This window comes from Felis catus, chromosome D1 (assembly GCF_018350175.1).
Source record: "Felis catus isolate Fca126 chromosome D1, F.catus_Fca126_mat1.0, whole genome shotgun sequence".
NCBI classification, from domain to species: Eukaryota; Metazoa; Chordata; class Mammalia; order Carnivora; family Felidae; genus Felis; species Felis catus.
The window spans coordinates 26,782,156-26,804,642 of record NC_058377.1 but is presented as its reverse complement, the minus strand read 5'-3'; the positions used below and the strand labels follow the sequence as shown (position 1 = coordinate 26,804,642).

Below are 22,487 nucleotides of genomic sequence, written 5' to 3'. Positions count from 1 at the left end.
GCTCTGCACTATCAACAGAGAGCCTGATATGGGGCTCAGACTCACAAACCTCGAGATCATGACCTGAGCCAGAGTCGGATGCTTAACTAAGACACACAGGTGCCCCATTTTAATTTGAATTCAAACACGTCATAAAAGCAAATCAGTAAAAGGCAGACGACAGCCTGGCAACCATCAGCAAATTCCAAACTACTGTATTTTGGACGATAAACTGACAACCACCTTGCTGACCTGATGTTATATATTCCCAAATTGTTAAAAAGTCCCAGACAGTTAAAAGCCTTTATTCTTTAATATATCACTACAACCCACAACCATACATGTATGCATGTTTTACATACACACACACACACATATATATGTATGTAGACACAAATTCAACTCTTAAAAATTCACCCCATGAAAACTGAGTATGGTTTGAGAGCACCAACAATCACACCAGTTTATGAAACAGTAACTTTACTATAAACAGTGTTTATATCTCCTTAGTAGTAGTTACATTAGCCTCTAAATGATGTCAACCCAAACACTGCAAGAAATTATTTCTGCCTACACAGTATCCTTCCTGCCCCTCCCCCCAAAAAAAGGCTTCTCAGCATTTAGGCATAGAGGTCATCTTCAGCACATATGAGAACTTGTGTAGCAAACATGCTTTTCTTATAGAAATCTCTTGTTTTTCTTCTAAATATCTTACAAAGTCGTCAGAGCTAGCTCACCTTAAATCCTTTAAAGACTGGGAGGTCAAATAGCTACTTAGGCATAGTACTTACTATCTGGTAACTTAGTACCTCAGCCAAATTTGAGCGATCCAGGTTGGCCTGTATTAGAATGACTCTCCTGGGGCGCCTGGGTGGCACAGTCAGTTAAGCGTCTGACTTCAGCCAGGTCACGATCTCGCGGTCCGGGAGTTCAAGCCCCGCGTCAGGCTCTGGGCTGATGGCTCAGAGCCTGGAGCCTGTTTCCGATTCTGTGTCTCCCTCTCTCTCTGCCCCTCCCCCGTTCATGCTCTGTCTCTCTCTGTCCCAAAAATAAATAAACGTTGAAAAAAAAAAAAAATTTAGAATGACTCTCCTTCACCCTCCACATCACATCTCTTGGGAACAACTAGTAAGTAGCTCAATGGAAGAATTTTTGCAACTCATTTGTAATACTTAATGCCGGCCTGTACATGAGTGTCCATATTATGTTAAAGTGGCTTCTTCAGCCTTATGAAAAAACTGGTTTCAAACACCTCCAGAAGTATGTAAGACTAATAGTTGCCTACAGAACATCACAGAAGCCCTAATCTCAGTAATACTTAACATAGTATAACATAGTATAAGTAATACTTAACATAGTATTTTATTTGGCCAACAATGAATTCTACCTGTGGTCGTATGAAGTAATGTAACCTTACCTGTATTTACATAGGACACTCTTGACCTGATCACTTGTCTCTTTGCTTTCCTCTAAACCACTGGCCCCATAAAACCCCAAATGTCCCAAATACCAGTATGGCACTGACGGGATATCCAAAAGAAATGTATCTTCACAAATTATGAAGTAAAAAGAGTGCTAAAAATAGACTTCTAACACTTTCTTCTTAATAATGTGTACTGAAGCTACTATCATTACCTCCAACCCAACTTCAAGTTTATGTTCTCTTCTATTTCCCATAGCTTCTTGAAGACAGATATAATATCATAATATCAGATCACCATAGGGATAGTTTAATGAAGATTTATTCATCCACTGGAAACTGGCACCAGATCTACAATATGCCTTCACTTCCGTTATTCTGTGACAAGTTCAACTTCTTCACTCACTCTACATACACACATAAAACCACACGTAATGGCTCAGCTTGGCTGGGAGCTTATCAGGTTTTGCATTTAATCTTTTAAAATCAATACTTAAAACATTTTAATCTGATTTTAATCTCCCCTGATTACTATTTCCATTGTTTAAAAAACAACATTAACCAATCTTCAGTCTCAATGACTTGTATCAGTTCGCAAGATTATTCTTTCATAATACAGCCCAGCAGGATATTTTATTAATGTAGATTCTGAGGAATCTAATCAAGCCTCATTTTTTTTAAGAGCTGCTACGAGGAGGGGTGCCTAGCTAGCTCCATTAGTGGAGTGACTCTTGATTTCAGGGTTGTGACTTTGACCCCCAGGTTGTGTGCAGAGATTACTTAAAAAAAAAAAAAAGTTGGGGCACCTGGGTGGCTCAGTCCCTTAAGTGTCTGACTTTGGCTCATGTCATGATCTTGTGGGGTTCAGGTTATAATCTGGCAGTTTGTGACTTCAAGTCCCACATCGGGCCCAGTGCTGACAGCTCAGAGCCTGGAGTTTGCTTCACATTCTGTGTCTCCCTCTCCTTCTGCCCCTCTCCTGCTCACACTCTGTCTCTCTCATTCAAAAATAAATAAACATTAAAAAAATTTTTTTTCAATTAAAAAAAGGGGGGAGGGAGCAGGGCAGAGGCCAACCAGTCAAAGAAGACTCTGTTATGAAAGGTGGTTTTTAGTTCACTTGAAATACGCCATGAGTAATAAACATTTATTGCAAGAGATAACTCAATCCAACTTTCTCTCTTTTCAACAGGGTTGAAAACTTTCTGCCTGTGGATATCAGAGAGGTAACAGAAGCAGACAGGAGTATAAGACAAAAATGGCAACCCACATTCAACTCCCTCATGGTAATCAGAGTCCGCCTCTCATCTAAAGTGGGCCCAGTGCTACCTGAGCATTGCTGCCAGGACTTCCAATTGTTTTTAAACTGGAAAGGAATTTTCACATAAAATATCCACATTATTTGGAAATGGCAATGCTTGTTTTTATTTTATTTGAGTGAGAGAGAGAGAAAGTGCAAGCGGGGGAGGGGGCAGAGGGAGGGAGGGGGGAGGGGGGAGGGGGGGAGAAACTTAAGCAGGTTTCCATGCTCAGTGTAGAGCCTGAGGCAGGGCTCAATCCCATGACCAGGGAATCATAACCTGAGCTGAAATCAAGAGTCGCATGCCCAATCGACTGAGCCAGCCAGGTGCCCCTTTATTTAAGATTTTATTTTTAAGCAATCTCTGCATCCAACACGGGGCTCAAACTCATAACCCTGAGATCAAGACCTACACAATCTTCCACCTGAGCCTGCCCAACATTCTGGAAATGGTGATGTTTAATTTGAATTTAAAAATACAATGAAGCCTGGGGTGCCTGGGTGGCTCAGTCAGTTAAGCATCTGACTCTGGATTTCGGCTCAGGTCATGAAACACACAGTTCCTGGGTTTGAGCCTTTGCATCGGGCTCCATGCTCTCAGCTTGGGGTGCTCTCTCTCTCAAAATAAATAGATAAATTTAAAAAAAGAGAGAAAGAGAAAATACAATGAAGCCCAACATGGTGAAGAGTCAAATAAAAGAGAAGAACAGGCCACATTCTGTGTGCAGGTGGCAGGTTTCCCATCTCTACTCTCAGGTAATGCACCAGGAATCAGTTAGTAGGGATGGCAGTTAATTTAAAAAGCATAAATTTCATCAACACCTAACACCCGGAAGTCAGAGTATAAACTAAAATTAATCATATTATGTCAATTTTAAAAAATTTTATTACAAAAATTTATGTTGAAGACCTAAAGATTTGAGATTAAGATTAACAATTACTCAAAGCAATCTACTAATTCAGTGCAATCCCCATCAAAAGCCCAAGTGTTTTCTGCATAAATTTCTTTAGAAATTTTAAAAATTCATATGGAAATATGCTCTTGAAAAAGAACAAAGTTCAAAGACTTACACTTCCTGACTTCAAAATTTACCACAAAGCTACCTATGGTGATCAAAACAATGTGGTACTGGCATAAAGACAGATACATAGAATAGAGACCTCAAAAATAAACTCTCGCATATATATATATCAAATGATTTTTGACAAGGGTGCCAAGACTATTCAATAGGGAAAGAACAGGTTTTTCAACAAATATTGCTGGGACAATTGGACAGTCACCTGCAAAAGAATGAAGTTGGCCACTTCCCTTAAACCACAAACAAACATTAACTCAAAATGGATCAAAGACTTAAACACAAGAGCTAAAAAGATAAAACTTTTAAAAGAAAACAGAAGGGCAAATCTTCACATTTTATTTGGCAACGATTCCTTAGATAATGACACCAAAAGTAAAGATACACACAAAATAGCTAAATTGGACTTTATCAAAATTAAAAGCTTCTGCACAAAGGGCACTCTCAAGACAATGAAGACAACCCAAAGAATGGGAGAAAATATCTGCAAGTCACGTATTTGGTAAGAGATGAATATTTAGAATATATAAAGATCTCCTACATCTCAACCACAAAAACCCAATTCAAAAATGGGCAAAAGGCGTGAATAGACATTTCTCCAAAAAAGGTATATACACGGCCAACATGAAAAGATGCTCTACATCACTAATCATTAGGGAAATCAAATGAAAACTACAATGAGATACCGTTTCACACCCATTAGGATGGCTCTTATCAAAAAATAATAGAAACAACTGTTGGGGAGGATGTGGAGAAATTAGAACCCTTGTGTGCTGGTGGTGGGAATGTAAAATGGTACAGCCACTATGCAGAACAGTTTGGCAGTTCCCAAAAAGTTACATGAAGAATTACCATATGGGGGCGCCTGGGTGGCTCAGTCAGGAAGTGTTGGAATCTTGATTTTGAGTCAGGTCTGATAGATGTAAGGTCAAAACCCACATCCAGTTCTGTGCTGACGGGCAGAGCCTGCTTGGGATTCTCTCTCTCTGCCTCTCCCCTGCTCATGTGCTCTCTCTCAAAATAAACTTTAGATAAATAAATAAACAAGTAAGAATGACATTCTGATACATTTACTTTGAAAACATTATAATGTTTTATTAGAACATTTGTAAGAACAGACAAATTCATAAGAGAGGTTTCCAGGAGCTTGGGGTGGGGGAGAGACAGGGAGTTTATGTGTAATGGGTACAGAGTCTCTGTTTAAATGATGAAAAGCTCTGGAAACAGTGCTGGTGGTTTCAGAATACTCTGAATGTACTTAATGCTGCTGAACTATAAACTTCAAACTGACCATTTTAACCATTTTTATGTTACACATATTTCACCAAAAAAAATTTATCAGATTTCATTTGTACAATTTAGAGAAAATTTTATATCTTTAGGCTGACATATGTAAAATATCTGGAAGTAAACCCAAGAAATATGTTTAAAATATATATATATATATATATATATATATATACACTCTATTAAAATAATCTATTTTAAAATACTGGAAACATGTTGACTGTCATTTCTCCAACAACATAAAGATTTCTTTCATCTGTCATCTTAGTAACTACATGCTGCCTTTAGCTGTGGTGTTCTCTGTACTGTTACAGTGCCCTGCACATAGCAATTTAATAAATATGGGCTAATAATGACAACTATGAAGGTCTTCAAATTAACCAATTACCATGAAAAGTCTTCAACTTAAGAACAAGTTATATCCAAAGCTTCTTTTAAATGTTAATTTGAGATACAGCTAAAGTGGTTTAAAAAAAAAAAAAAAAGAGCAATATCTATTGCATATTGTTTAGAGAAAAATTAGAAACATAAATATCCAATTATAAAGGAATGAATTAAATACATCACAGAATAGAGATATCCTTGCTTTGTATCTAATATATTCTCTCTCTTTTTTTTTTAATGTTTATTTATTTATTTTTGAGAGACAGAGCACAAGCAGGGGAGGGGTAGAGAGAGAGGAAACAGAGAATCCAAAGCAGGCTCCATCCGGGCTCTGAACTGTCAATGCAGAGCCCGACACTGGGCTCAAACCTATGAACTGGGAGATCATGACCTGAGCCAAAGCCAGATGCTTAACCAACTGAGCCACCCAGGCACCCCAATGGGCAAGTTCAAAGACATGCATGTTATTTTGCGGTTCTGCTAACGGAACTATTTATACAAATGTCAATTATTCCCAGTGTTTCAGGGAAAAAAATACCCTTGGAAACTTAACTCCAGCATCTAAAAAACATTCCCTCATAGGAAGGCCTCTCTGGCTCAGTCAGTAGAGTATGTGACTCCCAATCTCAGGGTCATGAGTTCAAGTGCCATGTTGGGCCTGGGGCCTACTTAAAATAAAAAAGGAGTAATAATAAAATAAATAAAAACATTCCTTCTCTTTTCCTACATAATTGTAGGAACACTGAGTATTCACCTAAGTTCACAGACTCTCCAGAAAGCACCAAGTACCAACACATCAATACCATAAACACTTTGTTTCCCATTTCCTCATTCTTATAAAATAAGGGCAAAATGCAATCAAATATTCAAATTACAATTCCAATACTGCTGCAAATACCCAACCTCTGGCTGGTAAACAACCTTTTTCTGGGGTAACGGGAAACGTCTGTGCATCAACTTAAGTATTCCATATTCAGGGTATGGAAAGGCAACTGAGGGGGCAAATGTTACACATTTTAAAAAGCAGGGAGGGTCACTCCCGGATCGCTCCCCCCTGGGTTTCACCTGCCTGCAAGCACACGATGGCCAGGCCCCTGTCCACCACGCTGCTCCTGCTGGGCTCTCCGGCCCTGGCCCGGAGCCCCAGGACCAGCAGGAGACACACCAAGTCTCCAATAATGGGTACCCGCTGGGACTCTTCATCCTCAGGGAAGACGAGGCCAGCAACGACAGGTGCCATGGCTGCACACTGCCCGTGCTGCTCACCCGCAAGCAGGTTGTGGCTGGGATGAGCTACTTCTTGGACAGGGAGACTGGGCCGAACCAGATTACCAAGTCCCAACCCAACCTGGACAGCTACACGTGATGAGGAGAACAGTCTGCTCTTGCAGGTATACACTGGCCCCTGGCTGGGCAAGACCTCCATGGTGCATTATCAGACACAAACAAATGATATTTACCACGTTCAGAGACACAGACGACAAAACTTGAGAATTGCAACGTGATCGAGAAACAATTTCCAAAAAATTTTAACTACAAAACTGAAACTACAATAACTGAAATGAAGAACTCAATGGATGAACTTCACAGATCAGATATAGCTGAAAAAATGTTAGTAGACAGAAAGATGGGTCAGAAGAAAATTTATCAAATGAGGCACAGCGAGAGACACAGGATACAGTGACAACATCTAGGATGTTTGTTTTTGGAGTCCCATAGGAGAGGAGAGAATTACACAGAAGCAACATTTAAATATTTAGAAAGAAAATGGCTGGGAATTTTCTAAAACTGATGAAAGGCATCAAATCACGGATTCAAGAAGCTCTGCAAGGAGAATACATTTAAAAAAAAAAACGAAAACAAAACAAAACAAAACAAAGAAACCTATACCTAAGTATGTAATAGCAAAATTGCTGAAAACCAGATTCAAAGGGAAAAGCTTAAAGGCAGACAGAGACTTAGGGACATATTACCTTCAAAAAAGGGTAATTATGCTGACAGCAAATTCCAGTAAGTTGTTGATAACATTCAACATCAGGATACTGGTAACATAAAATATCAGGAATGGAGTAAGAGCTTTAAGATGATGAGAAAAATTCTATTCCCAATGAAACTCTCTTTCAAGAAAGACAGTGAAAAAGATATTCAGTGAAAGAATATGTCACCAGCCAACCTATCCTTAAGAAAATTCTAAAATGTTTTGGAAGACAAAAAATTATCCCAGAAAAGTCAGAAATGAAAGAGGCATAATAAATATCAAAGAAAGGGGTGTCTGCGTGGCTCCGTGGCTCAGTTGGTTAAGCGTTTGTGGCTCAGGCCATGATCTCACGGTTTGTGAGTTCCAGCCCCGTATCGGGCTCTCCGCTGTCAGCCCAGAACCCACTTCGGATCCTTGGTCTCCCTCTCTTTCTGCCCCTCCCCAGCACGCGTACATGCACTCTCTCAAAAATAAACATTTTAAAAAATGAAAATAATGAAGAGAATAAATATGTGCATCTAAATTAGAGCCTCTCAATCTTACCACAAACTTTAATTACCTGAGGAGTTTTTAGAAAATATTAACGCATGACCCCCTCTGTCAAGAGATCCTGATGTAATTTGGCAGAATTGGAGCCAGGCACCACTGTGCCTCCAGAGTCAATAACTACTGACCTAAATTTATTTGGCTATATAGAACACGGTTTGTATAACCTCTTCTCGGGTTTAAAATCAAATTAACATAGGGGCGCCTGGGTAGCTCAGTCAGTTAAGTGTCCAACTTCAGCTCAGGGCACGATCTCACGGTTTGTGAGTTCGAGCCCTGCATCGGGTTCTGTGCTGACAGCATGGAGCCTGAAGCCTGCTTTGGATTCTGTGTCTCCCTCTCTCTCTGCCCTTACCCCACTCATGGTCGGTCTGTCTGTCTGTCTCTCTCTCTCTCAAATATAAATAAACATTAAAATAAAATTAAAAATAAAATAAATTAACATACATAACAACAATGGCAAAAAAGACAAAAAAGGGTTAAATGGAGTTGAAGTATTATTCTAAGGTCCTTCTATAGTCCAGGAAGAGGATAAAAGTACCAATTAATGTAAGGCACTAATATGTGAAAGATGAAATTTCTAAAGTAATCACTAAAGCAATAATAAACGACTGCATGTTCCAAAGTAATAAGAGGGAGAAGTAAAACAGTAACAAATTCCAAAGAAGTAAGGAAAAAAAAGAAACACCGAACCGGCAGAACAAAAAGCACCCAATTAGAAGGTAGATGAGAACCCAAGCATTTCAGCAGCCCCATTAAATGTATATGTACTAAATATTCCAGTAAAAGGCAAGTACCAGGTTAACAGATAATAACAACAACAACCATAACACATCTAAAACACATAAAAATATTAGACAAAGTATTAGTACAGGTAAAAAACATTACTGGAGATAAAAAGGCAAACCATAACTATGAGAGACTCTTTAGGAAGGGATAAGAATCCTAAACCTGTATGCACCTAAGAACAGCCTCAAAATAATCAGAGCAAAAATTGTCAAAACTATGAGGAGAAAAAAAAATTATTCAAAATCACAGTTGGAGATTTTTAACATACTTTTCTCACTAACGGGAAAAAAAAGATTACAAAAATCATTAAGGATAAAAATCTGGACAACATGGAAACAACATGATCAGCACATACAATAAAACACCAGAAGTAACAAGTGAAGAATACATAGTCTCTTCACGCACACAATGAAAATTTTACCATAAACCAATCACAAAACAAATCTCAACAAATTTCAAAGGACTGAAATCATACAGACTGGTTCTCTGACCACAGTGCAGTTAAGCTAGAAATAAATAACAAAAGACAACCAGAAAAATCCCCATATATTTAGAAATTAACAAATGTACTTCTAAATAGAAAAAAATTGAATTACAAAGGAAAACAAAATTTTTTTTTTAATTTTTTTTTTTTAACGTTTATTTATTTTTGGGACAGAGAGAGACAGAGCATGAACGGGGGAGGGGCAGAAAGAGAGGGAGACACAGAATCGGAAACAGGCTCCAGGCTCTGAGCCATCAGCCCAGAGCCTGACGCGGGGCTCAAACTCACGGACCGCGAGATCGTGACCTGGCTGAAGTCAGACGCTTAACCGACTGCGCCACCCAGGCGCCCCTGGAAAACAAATTTTTTTACTGAATGATAATGAAAATATTATTATCAAAACTTATATGCTGTTTAAGGGTACAAACTTGCAACTAGTAGATAAATAAGTTTTAGATGTAACACACAACATAGTGATTACCATCAACAATACTATATTATAGGGGTGCCTGGGTGGCTCAAGTCAGTTAAGTATGTGACTCTTGGCTTAGGTCATGATCTCACAATTCATGAGATTGAGCCCCACATTGGATTCTCTCTCTCCGCTCTCTTCCCCTCCCCCACTCTCTCTCTCTCAAAATAAGTAAACTTAAAAAAAGAAATACCGTATTATAAACTTCAATGTTGCTAACAGACTAGGTCTTAATTGTTCTCACTACAAAAAAGACATTACGTGAATTATATATAATATGGTGGTATTAGCTAACATGATAATGGTAATCATACTGCAATACATAAACCAACACACTGCACACCTCAAACTTATACATTATAGGTCAATTACACCTCAACTTTTAAAAATGTATTAAATAGGGACACCTCACAGTTCATAAGATCAAGCTCTGGGTTGACAGCATGGAGCCTGATTAGGATTCTCTCTCTCCCTTTCTCTCTGCCCCTCCCCTGCTCACTCGTGCGCTCTCCCTCTCTCTCAAATTGAATAAACTTATACACACACACACACACACACACGTGTGTGTGTGTGTGTGTGTGTGTGTGTGTATAATAGAAAACTAAAACTAAAACAAACCCTTGTGAGGTGCAGCTAAAGCCCTTTCCAGAGGAAAATTTATAGCTTTAAATTAATAGAAAAGCAGAAAGCCTGGAAAAAAATTTTAAGTAGTCACATCAAATTGTTAGAAAAAGAATAAATTAAATCCCTGGAAGTAAAAAAAAGAAAATAATAATGAGCAGAAATAAATCAAATGGAGGCTGGCCAGTCAATACAGCATGCAACTCTTGATCTCAGGGTTGTGTGTTCAAGCCCCACATTGGGTATAGCAATTACTTAAAAGTAAAATCTTAGGAAGGAGGGAAGGGGAGGGAAGGGGAGGGAAGGGGAGGGAAGGGGAGGGAAGGGGAGGGAAGGGGAGGGAAGGGGAGGGAAGGGGAGGGAAGGGGAGGGAAGGGGAAGGAAGGGAAGGGAAGGGAAGGGAAGGGAAGGGAAGGGAAGGGAAGGGAAGGGAAGGGAAGGGAAGGGAAGGGAAGGGAAGGGAAGAGAAGGGAAGGGAGAAAGAAAGAAAAGCAAAATAAACATACAACAGAGAGGATCAACAAAAATCTACCAAAGTAGATTATTTAAAAAGACTTATTAACACCTGGCAAGACTGACTTAAAAAAAAAAAAAAAAAAGACAAAAATAACCAAAGTCAGGAATGAAAAAAGGGGACATCACTGCAGATTCTATTCATATTACAAAGACCATTAAGAATATATTATAAACAACTTCAATCAAATAATATCAATTTAAAGGTCCAATGTTAATAGATTACCAGAGAAGCATAACCAAACTCACACAAGGTATGACTAACCCTACAATTAGTAAATAAATTGGATCCATAATTGGAAATGTTACCACAAAGAAAAGTCCAGATGGCTTCACTGGTAAATTTTTTCCAAACGCTTAAAGAAAAAATAATGTCAATCTTAAGTAAAATACTCCAGAGAATAGAAAACAAGGAAATAGCCTCTCTAAGTCATTTTGAAGCCATAAAACTTTGACACTGAAATCTGATAAATACATTATAAAAGAGAAAAATTACATGTCCAACATACTTTTGAGCATAAAGGCAAAAATCCTGAACAAAACTTTACCAACCAAATCCAGAAATAAGTTTGGCTCATTTCAGGAATGCAAAAGTTGCTTACATATTTTAAAAACTCAATTAATATACTTCATACTATCAAAACTAAAGAGAAAAATCACATGACCATCTTACTAACTGAAAAAAAAAAGTGAAAAACATTCAATGTTCATTCATGACAGCAATCTTTAGCAAATTTAGAATGAAAGAGCTCTTCCTTAATCTAATAATGGGCATGGTATCTACAAAGAAACCTACAAGTATTATATAAATGGTGAAATAGTTTCCCTCTTGAGATCAGGAGTTGGGACAGAGATATCAGTTATTACCACTTCTCTTAAACATTTTACTAGAGTCTTAGCCAGTGCAATAAAGCAAGAAAAAGAAAGACAAGCTATGGGGCACCTGGGTGGCTCAGTCAGTTAAGCGTCCGACTTCAGCTCAGGTCATGATCTCACGGCTTGTGAGTTCAAGCTCCTCGTCGGGCTCTGTGATGACAGCTCAGAGCCTGGAGCCTGCTTCAGATTCTGTGTGTGTGTGTGTGTGTGTGTGTGTGTGTGTGTGTGTGCGCGCGCGCGTGTGTGTGTGTCTGCCCCTCCCCACTCATGCTCTGTCTCTCAAAAAGAAACAAACATTAAAAAAAATTTTTTTAAAGAAAAGTTGTACGAACAGGAAGGAAAGAAATAAAACTGTCATAATTCACAGAATATATTCAGAAATTTTCAAAATCACAAATTATTAGAATTAGTACACTAGTTTAGCAAGTCTCCTGGATACATGGTCAATTTGGAAGTATCAACTGCATTTCCACGATGCAGGACAACAAAAAGGACAAAAAAAATTACAACACCATTAAAAATAATCAAATACCTATGAATAAATCCAACACAAGATGGTACAACATTTCTATGCAGAAACCTATACAAAAGACTGAGAGTAATGAGAGAAGACCTAAATAAAGGTATATGCCATGTTTCTAGATTGTAAGATTATTTATAAAAGTCAATTTTCCCCAATTAACCACAGACTCCATGCAATCCCAATCAAAATTCTATCCAGTGTTTGATTTTGATGAAATGTATATGGAAAGAAAAGAATTGTGAAATAGTCAAAACACTAGTAAAGACAACCAAGATAAAAGGGCATGCTCTGGTAGATATAAGTATAGGTATCGAGAGACACAGGCTTGGTGCAAGGATACACATGGACATCAGTGATTAAGGGAGTCGAGAAACAGACTCACCCACACAGAGATATTAATTAGCAATGAAAGCACCATGGCAGAACAGAAGGGAAAGGATGACCTTGACAATAAATGGTGCAAGCTGGATAGCCATATGGTATGGGCCACATACCCATATGGAAAAGATAAAAATAAAAAGACCCATACTTCTTATTACACAAAAAAATCAGTCCCAGGTAAATTGTAGTTCTAAATGTGCCAGGCAAAATAAAAAGCTCCTAATCTAGGAGAATAACTTTGCCCTCACGGTACAAAAAGACCTCTCAAATAGTACACAAAAAGCACCTATAATCATAATAATAAACAGATAAAGTATACATCAAAATTAAGAACTTCTCCCAAAGACATCATTAAGACAAATAAAAATGTAAGTCACAGAGAACAGCAGTATCCCAACAACCTCAAACTGGAAACATCCCAAATGTCCATCAGCAGAACTATACAGCTACACTCAACAATACAAATGACAAAAACATGGTTGGTAAGGGGCACCTTGATGGCTCAGTCGGTTGAGTGTCTGAATCCTGACCTCAGGGTTGTGAGTTCAAGCCCTGTGTTGGGCTCTGCACTAGGCGTGAAGCAAAAGCAAAAACAAAACAAAACAAAACACCACATGGTTAGTGAAAGAAGGGTGCCTGGCTGGCTCAGTCAGAAGAGCATGTGGCTCTTGATCTCGGGGTTGTCAATCTGAGCCCTTGTATTGGGTGCAGAGATTACTCAAAACAAAACAAAACAAAACAAAACATGGCTTCTGAAAGAGCCCAGGTACTTAAGAATACATACAGAAGGAAGGGCTCCATTTATATAAATCTAGAAAACAGGATAAACTACAGTGCTTTAGGATAAAGCTTGGATGGTAAAACTATAAAGAGTAAGTAATGACCCTAAAGGTCAGGATAATAATACCTGGGGAGGTAAAGGGGGTTGGGGTGGGAATGTTCTATTTTTTGACCTTGGCAGTGGTTACACAAGTACGTGTTTTATGAAAACACACACTGAACTATAAATTTTTAAAAGCTCAAAAATACTCAGGGGCTTTTGACGGAGGGAGGGTTGTAATGGTGCCACGCATGCTTGGCACCTTTGAGTACGGGGTTAGCTTTACTTTCCATCCAAGTATCTCAGCTTTTAAATCATAGTATGTTCAAACAATGAATACTTCCACACTGATAACAAACATTTATTACAACTCTAAGAGACTGAGCAAACTTCTGTGGAATCCAGAAAGAAAGGGGTGTCTGTCAACATGAAAACATGAAGGGGAATGCTAAATTCCCAACTCAAGATAAAACTTACTTCTGGAAAGGTAGGTTAATGGGATTAGAAAACGTTCAAAGGAGGCCTTTCTATTGCAATGTTTTCTTTCTGTATCGATAATGTTTTAGTACTGGAGGGGAAAAAGGCTAAAGCAAATATGGGAAGTGTTAACATTTGACAAAACTGGGTGGTGTATCTAGGAGTATCTTGTATTTTTGCTGTACTATGTTGGAAATAGTCCTAATTAAAGGGAGTAAAACAAAAGAATATCCTACACTCTTCTCAGCCTGTTTCTCCACATAAAAACTCTGCTTCAGTATTTGCAATTCATCTGTTTAGCCTTCCAGAGACAAACTACAAAATATTCTAAAATACTTAACGTTCTTCACCACCACCATTAATCCACATTGTCTTCTTCTCCAGGCTCAATAGCTCTCTTACAGTTCATCCCAGTTTCAGGTCTTCACCACTCTAGCCGTTCCGTCCTAGATGGCAACATCCCTCAAAATGAAGTGCCAAGATCCTAATCAACGCACTGTGTGAGGTTCCTCCAATTTCTCCAATTTGCCAGCAAATGTTTAATTCACAGATCATTTAGATAAGAATAAATTCGTTCTTTTTCCCTCCAGCCAGCCCAGCTATTATATAAGCTCCCAAATGGAGCATGCCCTTGTAGCAGGCATCAGGTTATCTACCCAACATCCACAGCCCTCTCTTCCAACAGAACCCAGCTGGCAGCACCATTCCCGCCAGTTTGAGAACTGGTTTGGCCAGAAGCATCTGATGTAATTCTGTCCGGTAAGACTTGCGGATACTGTGCTGGTGGGCTTTGAGAAAGACTTCTTCACCCTAAGGGGAGATACACAAGAAGAGACAGCCTCTTCCTCCCCTGGACCTTATACCAGAGCACGTCCTCTGGAACCACAACACCCAATCTGCAACCACAAGAGGCATTCGGCTGAGAAAGGGCCAGTGGACAGGTTGGGCTGAGCTGCTCAAGTAACCAATCTCACAGGTGCCCCATTTCAAATGCTGATTAACTTTTCTCTGGACCAGTCTTATTCCAGTCATTGTGGTTATAGTGTCACCCTCTTCTTATGGTTTGTCTATCCAGTAGGCTAGTGACGGTAAATCTGGTGAGGATAGTCTTTTCTCTTCCAAATAATCCCATACCCTGATTTTGAGAAGATCCCCCCCTCCACAGGCGGTCTTTTAAATTTCCTTTCCTTAAATTTTACAGAACACAAAGATGAAACAAGCTTACTATTTAGAGAGGGAGGGAACTGGCACATTATGTTAAAAGGCATTAGAAGTGTTTAAAAATCCATGGAAAATGTGAAAAGGCAAAGTCCCCTGTAATTACATCCTTCAAAGACTTCGGTATATATTGATTCATGATATATTGGAACTTCTGGGAAATCAGGGGTTTTTTTAATGTTTATTTTTGAGACAGACAGAAAGCGAGTGGGGGAGGGGCAGAGAGTGCCAGGAGACAGAATCTGAAGCAGGCTCTAGGCTCTGAGCTGTCAGCCAGAGCCCGATGAGGGGCTCAAACTCACAAGCAGTGAGATCATGACCTGAGCCGAAGTAGGAACGCTTAACTGACTGAGCCACCCAGGCGCCCCTAAATTAGTTTCTCTTAAAGCAAATATTTAGGTAGTGGGGAAAAGAGAAGAAGAAATCTACAACGACACGAGAAATATTATGAAACACCGTGACACAGAGAAAAGAAAAGTGCAACAGATTTAGAAGACGATGGATAGATTGATACCATGGCCCTGCTGCATGGCCTTAAACCTTCGGCCTCTACCGACTCCCTTTTTAGGTGCGGATAACAATACCTACACTTCAGCAGACTGTTTGGAGACAGCAGATAAGGTACCCAAATGAGTTCTGTTAGGGTTTTTTTATTTCCTGGAGTTTTGTTTTTCTCGGCTTGCACTCAAGAATCACCTGGGGAGCATTTAAAACTGAGAATCCCAGATGCACTCAATGAGAACCTCTGAGGATGGGGCCTACAAATCACATGCATGTGCACTTTGTAGAGTAAAAAAGCGCTACGTGTATTTGTTTTTACTATGTAGCATTTAGCATCTAACACAGAACCTCACAACAGTGATTCAATAAACACTAGCAGGAGACATAATAAACGAAAAGTCTTATTTTAAAAGCATATTTTAGTTATGTTTCAAGAAATTTCATTTTAAAAAACCTTCAAGATGATTATGTAAGAAACATTCTCTTAGCAAAAGTAATGAATTGTAGTTGATACAAAGGATGGGAATCCATTTCTATTTGAATGGGCCTACATGGTTCACTTTCCATCTTAGGCCATAGATCAAGGTACACGACACTAAATTTAATTAAGCATCAAGGTAATCTATTTTATCTCACTAAAACACAACTCATGAAAACTGAATTATAGACGATTTCAAATTCTCCCCCTAATGGCCCCCTCCATAGAAGCTACGATTACTGGACAAAGATTTATCCCTACCTTTTGTCACACAGAAAACTTGATTTTCTTTCAGTAGTTTGTTTCAGGACAATTCAAAATAGTAAGTGTTAGGTACCAGCTCCAATATGCACTATAAACCAGTTTTATAAGATATATGTACTTGATATATCTGCAAAAATATATATCCCCAAAATGTTTACAGTGACGTTTTCCTGGATAATATGAGATTATTTTTTCAGCTTTTTATTTATCTGTAGTTTTTTAGTTTTTACAGTGAATGTGCACAACCTATATAACCTTTCTTCTGTTATTTTAAAAAGAAAATGCAGAATAGGGTGCGTGGCTGGCTCAGTCAGTAGAGCATACTACTCTTGATCTCAGGGTTATACATATGAGCCCCACACGTTCAGTGTACAGATTACTTAAAAATAAAATCTCTAAAAAAAAAAAAAAAAAGTGCATAAGCCCAAGATTTCATTAAGGGTGAACAACATAATTCAAGAATCTTGAACAGTGTTTAAGTTTTGGTCTTCCAAAGTCAAAGCAACATCAGAGAAGTTAAAAATCTGCTTTTTATATTTGGAAAACATTAATAGCCCTTCACATGTTACTGCCAAGACTTTTAAAGCTCTTTAGCTTTAAAAATAACTATGCTTTCGAATGCTATAAAAAACATTATTGGATCAACTGACAAACTGGAAAACAGGAGACTTGATCAAAGTATTTTATCAATATTAAATTTCCTTAAATTGATAACTGTACTAAGGTATGTTTTAAGAGTTCCATGTTACGACAATGTCCTTGGTTCTTAGGAAATATACAATGAAGGGGTTAAGGGGCACGACTATGCAACTCACAAACTATTCAGCAAAAAATGCATAATAATAGAATGAAAGATAAAGCAAATGCTGAATAGGGAAAGCATTAACAACTGGTGAATCTGGATATGAGAGCCATTTCTACAATTTTCGCTATTTTTGTAAGCTTAAATTATCTCCAAATAACATTTTTAATTGAAAAAAGTAACCAAAAAGTAACATTTAAAATTGTCCTAAAAAACAAGATCATGCTGGACCGACTGCAAGCAAGACATTAAATTAGCACCCTCCAGAAGAAATATAAGCTCTATGGGTTGTATTTTCAGGTGGTCACATTAAAATTAAAAGAAACAGGTGAAACTAATTTTAACATATTTTACTTAGCCAATGATTAAAGTATCATTTCAATGTAATCAATATAAAAATTATTAGTGAGATATTTTACAATTTTTTTCACATTAAGTCTTCAAAATCTGGTGTGCATTTTAGAGTACATCTCAATTCAGATGCTAAATTTTCATAGCAAATTCCTGATGCGTTTAGATTTCATTAAGTATACAGGTGAAAAAGTAGACCGACATAACCAAGTTGTTTGAAATACAGTTAAAAGTTTTCCAATCACTGAACTTTCAGCTTTAAATGCCCACTTAAGTTAATTAAAATTAAATAAAGTGGAAAACTCATTTCTTAATCATACTAGCCACACTGCATGCTCAGGAGCCACATGTGGCTACACTGTAAAAGAGCCCAGATTTAGATGATGAAACCAATACCCTCTATGATAGGAGGACCTGATTGCTAAGCCTTAGTTTATCATATTCACCAAAAGATTTTTAGCAGTTATCATAAAATGACTGATAATCCTGCCAGAAGCCGTAACATCTCCCCAAGTCACAATCAGACATTCCCTAAACCACCACTCAGAAATACCAACACAAAGCCTTCTTTATCTTCTAAATCAATTGTCATACCTTGTATTTGAGCTTCCTGAAAACTGCCTATCAAATAAATGCCCCTCTTTTAAATGTTAGCAGAATGAACCAGAGTTCTGGCTCTCAGAAGCGTCATGTCCATTGTTAAAGAGTGCAGAGTTTCAGCATAAATACGGTCTGAGAATCCCAAATGGGAGGGAGCATGCACACAACAGAACATATCCTGGATTTAAAACCAATGACCTGAGTACCGAGGTGGGTTTTTCTTTTTAAACAGGTGTAAGAGATTAATTCCGTCAACAGCAAGCAACCCTAACGATTTGCCAATCAATAATTCTGCGCCAAGCAACTTGATCAGGGATTTGGCTAGAATCCCTTTGGCTAATCTCAATAAAGACCTTCCCAAAGACATCCTGATTTAGGCCATTCTCATCTAAATCAAGGTTTAGGCAATCCTTTGCCTGAAAGCAAATAAATGAAATGAAATTATATATATATATATATATACACACACACACACACACACACACACACACACAAATAACATTTTGCCTGCTTGACAAAAGGAAAAACGATCTGAAAGATAATTTAGTGTGGGCAAAAATATAGTTTCAAAGACGGAAATTAGCATAAAACAGCATTTAAAAACCATTTTAGGGAAATGTCTAATTAATACCTTGTATCTAGCCAGACTTTTCAATTGAACAATGTTGTGGGTAACAACTGAATTTAATCCACAACTAATTCTGATACTGCTAGTTTTTCTTTCTCTGCAGGCATCCATACAGGTGTTAATATTCTGCTTAAACTTAAAAGATGTTCTTTAAAACCAATGACTCCTTTATGATGAATCTACGAGTGCCTAAAATTACCCATTCCCCTGGCAAGTGAGGTAAAAGAGGGTGCAAAACCGTTTTTGACACCCTGACCTAAAAGTTCTATGTTCCACGCAAAATTCTTTTTTTCCCCTTCCTCTGCCATCCACTGATCTACCTCTCCCAACATCGGGATCACAGATACAAATCTTACCACTGTGTGGAAACTAAAATAATCCTCATCTGAAAGCACGGATGTAGAAACATTAACTATTCCTACTTAAAACATAACTTCCTTCCCCCACCTTCCTCCAAAGAATCATAAAGCGTTAAGCAGGATGAACACAAATATTTTAAGCCGTTCCATGGGAGGGGTGTTCTTGATTACTTGACCCTGGAAATGTTTAAACATTCTGTAGAAGACCACATTCTAACTTGAGGGTTTTGCTAGAAACTTCGCAGTCAATGCCTATGTAATCCAATCCAGTCTCACTTCTCTCTGAAATTAGCTAAATACGCAGAAATCTATTGTAATTTTAAAAACAGTGAAGAGGGAAAAGACATAAACTACACCCGAAGCACATTCCAATCCGACAGTTCAAGCACTATATCCAGAAGGCAAGTAAAAATAAAGTCCCCTGTCTCCCTCAGGAACAGAAAGGTTTTCACCAACGGCAAGGGCCAGACCACGCTGTTCGAACCCTCACCGACCCCAGCAACCCTGCCCGTTCCCGCGGCCTGAACTCCAGCGAATCACCCGAGAACCCAGGCTACTTAACCACCTCGCCGCACAAAGATGTTGATGGGGTCGTCAGATGCAGAACAGCTACTTAAATTCTGACGCCAAAAAAAGTAGGATTAAACAAGTTTCTGCACCGTCTTCATCGGTACCTTTCCTCCTCGCTGGAACCCACTGAAAAGGGGAGCAGCGCAAACACCAAAGAGGGGTTTCCCGTTGTTTACTAGACTTAGACAAACAGCTATATTTAACGATTCCTCCCAAAGGCCTGATGCCAGAGCGGTGGATCTTTTGAGAGGAAGGCACACAGGAAGCCGAAGGCACACCCGCTGCTTGGTGCAGGAGCATTCTCCCGGTGCAGCCAAAGCGGCGCTCGCCCCAGCACCTCGACACTTTCCAAGAGCCAGCCCAGGAAGCCTGCATCCCCACAGGCAAAGCCCACGCTGCCAACAAAGGCTGCATCTCCTGCTTCCAGGGGGGATGCCCAACCATCGGACGCGGGGAGCGCGCTGCCCGCCTCAGCCCGGGAGCTGGGGTCTGTGCGGAGCCGCCCCCGGAGGGAGCCGCGCCGCACCGAGGTCCGGAGCGGAGGACCGCCGGCCGCGGCCTCGGGGCGCAGAGGCTCGCGGAATCCCGGGGGAGAACGGGTTGAGCGGCTGAGCCGCGCAGGGTCCCCAGAGGATGTGGCGGCGCCGCGGGCGGTATGGGGGCTGGGGCGGCCGAGGCGGCCCGCCGCCCCCCGCAGTCCCGATGCCTTTCATTTGGCCTCTGCGGCGGCGGAGGCAGCTCGACCTCCAGCGCTAAGCACTGCGCCAAGCAGGGGCGGGCGGGGGAGGCGCCGCCAGACCCGCCGCAGCGCCGGACCACCCCCACTCCCCGCTCTCCACGCCGCGCCCCCAGCCCGGCCCGGACCCCGCGGCCCGCCGGTCCGCTGGCAGGCCGCGCTCCCACGGCGGCCGAAGGAGACTGCGCTCGGGCGCTCGCCCGGTCCCCACCTCGATGTAGCCAGCCAGTGCCGCGGCAGGCGCCGTGAGCCCGAGCAGCAGCAGGACCAGGAGCTTGCCGGTGGCCGTGGCGACCGCGGTCCCGGTGGCCGCCATCCCTCGCCGGGTCGCTCTAAGCACTCGACTAATGCAGCTCACACACAACAACTTGGGAGCTTTCCCCACCGCGACCCAGAAGCATCTGAAGCCCGTTCGCCGCCGCCCCGGGGGTTTTACACCAACCGGAACTGACTTCACAAAACCACGCCCTCCTTCTCCGACGCCCAATGCCGCCCCGTAGAGCCGCCCCAAGGCACCGCCCCCTGTTCGGCCCAGACCCAATCAGGGAACAAAAGATCCCGCACCTCCCTCCCGCCCCAGCCGCGAGCCCCGGCAGGCCCCGCCCCCTGCCTGTGACGGCCCCGCCCCCGCTTGGGACCGTAGCTGCGGCCGCGTAGCTAGGGGGTGTGCGCGGGATGCGTTGGAGGCCGCGGCTCCGCTGCGGGTGGGGGATTGCTCTGGCCTCCTGCACCGTGAAAGGTTATCTGGCTGCGCAGCGCTTGTGCGACCGCCTGCAACCTCCTGATTCGGGGCACGCCCCGCTCCCCTAGCCTTGCGGGGTATTTTTCAGATTCCTTTGGGTACCGCCCTCTTTGAGGTTCTGAAAAACGTTTTATTAAAAACAGAATTTTTAAAAATTTTTGTTAAACACCAGAATTGTTCCGCGCCCAGGCAGGTTTACTGAAGGCCCTCCCCCTGACGCTGGGGACGGCCTAAAACCAGGGAGCTTCCCCCCTCTGCCTACCCTTGCGCTAGGCGTGCCGGTCTCCAGCGAGCTGCTTGCCCAGAGCAGGGTTTGCCCTTTCCCCGTGACTATGCTGGGCGGTGTTTCCACGCTTTTGACCTCCGTTCCTCAGGCCTCATCCTTAATCCTCATTCCCAGCGGCCGCTCGAGCCAGGGATACCTGCCTCCCACTGGAAACCAGTGGTGCAAAGACTACGTTGACCTTAAAGCCCAGGTCCCCGTGTGTGTTTTAGGAAAAGATCGTTTTTTTCTTCCTTTTTCAGTTTAAGATCACTGCCAAGAAACCAGCTTCTCTGCTTTCTTGCTCCACTGCATTTCCACTTCAACTGGGAAAACGTTCTCCTGCCCCATTTCACCACTGGCACGGTCGCGCCGCAGCGAGTGCTCTGCTGGCTTTTTTTCAATAGCCGTGTGATTTATACACCACCCTTTGTAGAGTCTTCGCTAGTCGCTGTAGAATCAACCTAATAAATAGAGAACAAGGTCTCTTCCCTAGGAAACAGACGGTAAAAAAAAAAAGTGTCCACAGAGTAAACAGTAGGGTCATGAGAAGAACTCTGGATTTTCCAGCCTTATTGCGTGATGTGCCTAGTTCTTGGTGGTTAAACAAGCTCTGCCCTATTTCCCAAACACAACTCACTCCTTTCCATAATAGAGCCCTTTCCATGCCTATAATGTCTTCTCTCCAATCCCTACCTTTTGAAAATATTTTCATTCTTCCTCTGTCCCCTGGATGTAATGTCATCCCCTTCGAATGCTGTTTCCCATTATGGCACTTGCTCCCTTGGTTATTTCTATACTTCTGTTATTGCCACTGATAAGACTTGGGGTATGGGCCTCTCACAGTGGAGACCTCAGCACATTTTCATGCAGCCACACTGAAACCAATTATGCTGGGTTCTGGTCTTAGTTCTGGAACAGCTGCTATGACTGATTTGTGTCCTTCCCCAAGTTTATGCATGTTGAAGCCCTAACCCCCAGTGTGATGCTATTAGGAGGTGGGGACTTTGGGAGTTATATAGGGTTAGATGTGGTCATGAAGGTGGGGCC

At 41.0% G+C, this 22,487-nt stretch overlaps 1 protein-coding gene across 4 annotated transcripts in view; it reads right to left on the bottom strand.

The window, feature by feature from the left end:
- APLP2 (amyloid beta precursor like protein 2) overlaps nucleotides 1–20,852 on the bottom strand; it is an 87,198-nt gene extending 66,346 nt beyond the window's left edge. For 3 of the 4 annotated variants that reach the window (XM_011286479.4, XM_011286481.4, XM_011286482.4), the window contains exon 1: nucleotides 20,645–20,852. In XM_011286479.4, coding sequence (XP_011284781.1) covers nucleotides 20,645–20,749 — 105 coding nt within the window. In that variant the 5' untranslated portion in view covers nucleotides 20,750–20,852. The remainder of the gene's footprint in view (nucleotides 1–20,644) is intronic. The other variant, XM_011286480.4, reaches the window with a different exon arrangement.
- Between the last annotated feature and the right edge of the window lie 1,635 nt (nucleotides 20,853–22,487).